Source organism: Magnolia sinica, chromosome 17 (genome assembly GCF_029962835.1).
Source record: "Magnolia sinica isolate HGM2019 chromosome 17, MsV1, whole genome shotgun sequence".
In the NCBI taxonomy this organism is placed as follows: Eukaryota; Viridiplantae; Streptophyta; class Magnoliopsida; order Magnoliales; family Magnoliaceae; genus Magnolia; species Magnolia sinica.
Genome location: NC_080589.1, coordinates 71,520,658 through 71,524,718, shown reverse-complemented (window position 1 = coordinate 71,524,718; position 4,061 = coordinate 71,520,658). Strand labels below are relative to the sequence as shown.

At 37.7% G+C, this 4,061-nt stretch overlaps 1 protein-coding gene across 1 annotated transcript; it reads right to left on the bottom strand.

The window, feature by feature from the left end:
- Positions 1–3,147: 3,147 nt before the first annotated feature.
- On the bottom strand, positions 3,148–3,652 carry LOC131230624 (uncharacterized protein At2g29880-like). Its single transcript, XM_058226518.1, has 2 exons — positions 3,377–3,652; positions 3,148–3,291 (listed from the first exon to the last, which is right to left on the bottom strand). The coding sequence occupies exons 1-2, from the start codon at positions 3,650–3,652 to the stop codon at positions 3,148–3,150; spliced, it is 420 nt and encodes a 139-aa protein (XP_058082501.1).
- Between the last annotated feature and the right edge of the window lie 409 nt (positions 3,653–4,061).

Sequence of the window (4,061 nt, the reverse complement as noted above, 5' to 3'; positions counted from 1 at the left end):
TCGACCATTAAAAACATGTTGGGGGCCATAATGTTTTCGATCAAGCTGATATTTCTTTGTTCTCTTCATCTGGGTCTGTATGACCTAATCAATAGATTGAATGTCAAATAAACAATATAGTGGGCCATAGGAGGATTTTAATGGTTGATATCCAATCACTATTGTTTTCATGTGGTGTGATCCACCTGATATATATGTCCCTCTCATTTTTGGGATCAACCAATAAATTGATATGTGAAAATTGATGAACGGAATGAATGAAACACATACATCATCAATGGGGCCCACACATCACTGACCACCAGCCATGGAGCTGGTGTCAGGGAGAGTAGCCAATCCGTTCCCTGATTTGGCACCACTGCACTGCGAAATCAACATGACAATCAGCCCCACCGTAGATTACCAGCGGTGGACCGAGATTGCCACACCTGTGATATGTGGACCCATGTGTAATTGTCAAGTCATCCACGCCCTAGAAAATAAAATGTGTTGCACAAAAACAAAAGTAGAAAACATACATTAAAATTTTTGTAAAAAAAAAACAAAAAAACTTATCGTTAAAATAAGGAGATGATATTCGGACACCAGCAGTAAAGAGAAGAACAAAAAGAAATTAAAAAAAAAAAAAAAAAAAAAAGACAAATATTACAAATGCGTCAGATGTCATCCATCTCCAAGAAAAGAAAATAACAACAACAAAATTAGAAAGCCTACTTCGAAATTATATATAAAATTTAAAAAAAAAAAAAAAATTATCCACTTGAGATAATATTGAACGTTCCAGGAAAAGAAGAAGAAGAAGAAGAAAAAAAAAAAACTGAAAAAACGAATATTACAAATGAGACATCCTTAACTACATACTGTGAAACAGTCCTCTAATTCGTCTTTAATTACAGACGCAAAAAACCTATCCGCTGCAACGGACATTCAAGTAAACACCCGTAAACAATATGAGGATACCAAGCACCAAACCAACAATCGTATGATCTAGGTGTGGTTCGTTTCTTGGACCATCAGGAAACACTCTTTCCTCATTGTCATCTTGCACACCATTGTCACCAATTACAGTTGGCTCTCTGGGTGCAGCTACACATGTCCCGTTATCCATCGTCGTGGTAGAAGTTGATGCACGAACAATTCGAGTTTCAACTGTTTCAGTTGCTACTCTACTGATAGCGGAGGCCTGAATAATATAGTAAACCATGCACATGTATGTGAATAAATACGATTGTAAGATATTTAAATCAACATGGAAAATTGATTTCTTATAATGTACAGTGACATTGTTAAAGATTCATCCAACCTTGTATTGATTCCATGCAAGCATGGCATCTTCATAAACCGTGAATGACTTATGTCTGCATCCACTGAATCCATGAACCTGAGCATTGCACTCTTCCCACGTCTCGTATATGCTGGATGTTCTTCCCTTAAACACTACGTAAAACCTCATCTTCATTTTCTCTGCAATTAGTAAACATACAGTTTCTCAGCCCAAATTTTGAGTGATGAAATTATAAGAAAGTTTGAAGATATTGATTATGCTGCCTATGTTAAAGTCTGTATGTTACATTATTAAGGTCAGAAGTTTACTATTATACAAATAGATTCAACAACCTCCGATTCAGTAATTTTATGTCAACATAACCAATGAAAAGAAACTCATACAAGATTTGCCGAAAGTGACGCTGGGAATCAGTAAATTATAATGAAGAAGAACATATCGGATATAATCCAAATCTGTGAAGGTTATCTGTATATAGAAAATGAATTTCAAACCTATGTATGTGTATCCTTCCTATATTCGGAATAAAAAACGCAATGCCTCCTGTGAAAATTATCTGTTACTAATGCCCAATTGCATTAACTACATCAATCTAAAACAAAAGCATATACGAATATCAGCTAAAACAGAAACCATAACTATCCAGCCAAGAAAAAAATCTTATTGCTACAAAAGCATGTAGCAATAACCTGCTGACACCTGCGATTAAATAATGCAGTCATTGGAATGAGAGGCTGATCAAGATAGCAATAGATGCCTGCTAAAACAGAAACCATACCTACCCATCAAAACAAAAAAGGTTGATCAACCACACCATTAACAAATCATCCAAAGTTTAAATGACCTGACATAACTCCAGGCCTTTCAAATAGCGCCATCAATTATCAAAATTATCTGTCGATTGTAATGCAAGTGAAGAGTGTATCAGTCCATAATTAAATATTCATATTGAGCACTGCAAGAGGCCGTCAAATGCAACTTCTGTATATCCAACCTCTTGCAAACACAACAAATCAGACTCACATTTATCCTCCAAAATATTCCTACTGCAGAAATGACTACTGTATAATGAAAATTATATCAAGTTATAATCTCAGACAGAGTATCGCATAGCAGTTAAAGTCAGAACTTGCAACAGAAAGTAGCACTACAGATTTCATATATGTAGCAGTCCAAAAGAAATATCAATCTGATTACTGCTCTAGCAGCAATCATATAATCCACATCTTTGCCATTTGTTAACCCACCAAACCAAGCATTCACAGACTTGGTTGAAACAGTATCCACCTCAAAAGCCAAAGAAAAAAACAAAAAAAAAAAGTCCAGAAAACACCATTGTCCAAAAAATATTTTTAGTCATCCTAAATTCACTCCTGCCCACTCCGCGGAAGGATACCTTTTTCTATCCACTCCTTTCTTCTCTCGTGTCCCATTTTCATAAAATATCCTGCACTGACTAAATCAGATTATAGCACCCTCGCAGCCCGAATCTGATCCTCATTACTCAGACCTTCCACATCCTCAAGTATCCCCAGCAACCTCTGCACACGTGTCATACTTTTGCCCTGCGCCATAGTTATAGTCAAGGTCTTTACAGCCTCTGCCATCTCCCCCATCCTGTCCCCTATTTGCTCGCTCGGCTTACCCTTTCTACGACGACTGATGTCACTCTCATTCAAACGACTATGACGAGATCCTGACGTTTTCTCGATTGAGCTTTTGCTATATTTCTTCACCGTATTTATGGATCCCTCACCTGCGCGTGTGCAGGGAGTAGTCCTCTGACCGTCCTCATCATCAGATGAGAGTCGTACAGTATTAGAGGCCTCCTCATCAGAGCCGTCGTCGGAATACATTTCGGATCAGTTGTGCCACTTCCCAGAAATGGGTGATGAGTAAGCTGTGCTCGCAAATGATCCTTGGGCATATTCGTTGCCGAATATGAAGGTCAAGTCATCCCATCTATCGATGTGCTTTCCTCGCATACGTTCCGCATATGGGTGAGACTGTATAAAGAAAGAAAATATTAGAAATCATATACTGAAAAACTGAAAATTTTAGAATGAATATTTTTTTTCTTAAATATCCTACCGCAATATAACCAGCCCACACATCATCAGTAGCGACGACCATCTTTCTGTCCGAGTCCCATCCAAAACCGGATGCATTGAGCAGGTCTTTGATAGAAATATACAACCTCTTCAAGGTCCGCAACCGATTAGAAATGTGATGGTTTTCAAGTAATATGCCACATGTCTCATTGATCTCTTTGATGGTTGCCTTGTAGGCCTCGGGTTTGAACCCATTATCACTCTTTAGGCCGAGATTGACTTGTTCAACCAGGGCATCCACTAATGAATTGTCCATATTATCGGACCATTGAACTCTACTTATTTTTCGAGAAGAGGCTTGCCTACGCCTTGGGGTAGATATACCTTTAGGTGAGGGCCCTTTCCTTGAGGGCGTAACGATTCTTGGCAAAGTTTGAAGAGGTTGTCTTGCTGATCTTGGACTAAGGTGTAAATGACCACCCCTTCTTGTAGGTGACGAGTCCACATTTATATTCCTCGGATTATCTATGGAACTCCTCAGAAAATTCATTTCACCTACAAGTAATACATATTTATAGTAACATGACATGAGCATACAGTTGATCAACGAAAGTATTAATTCATGAAAATTCATAAGAAGATTATATAAGCCATCCTATCAAAAAAATTCACAGTAAAAGTAAATAAGTATGCAAATATTCTTGCTAAAAACATAGCAAATGAGT

Bases quoted from the DNA above. Each gene is read 5' to 3' on its own strand.
- LOC131230624 (XM_058226518.1), bottom strand. From the start codon at position 3,652: ATGGACAATTCATTAGTGGATGCCCTGGTTGAACAAGTCAATCTCGGC. The intron at 3,292-3,376 runs GTAGGATATTTA...TTCTTTATACAG, and splicing joins TGTGGGCTGGTTATATTGCG to TCTCACCCATATGCGGAACG.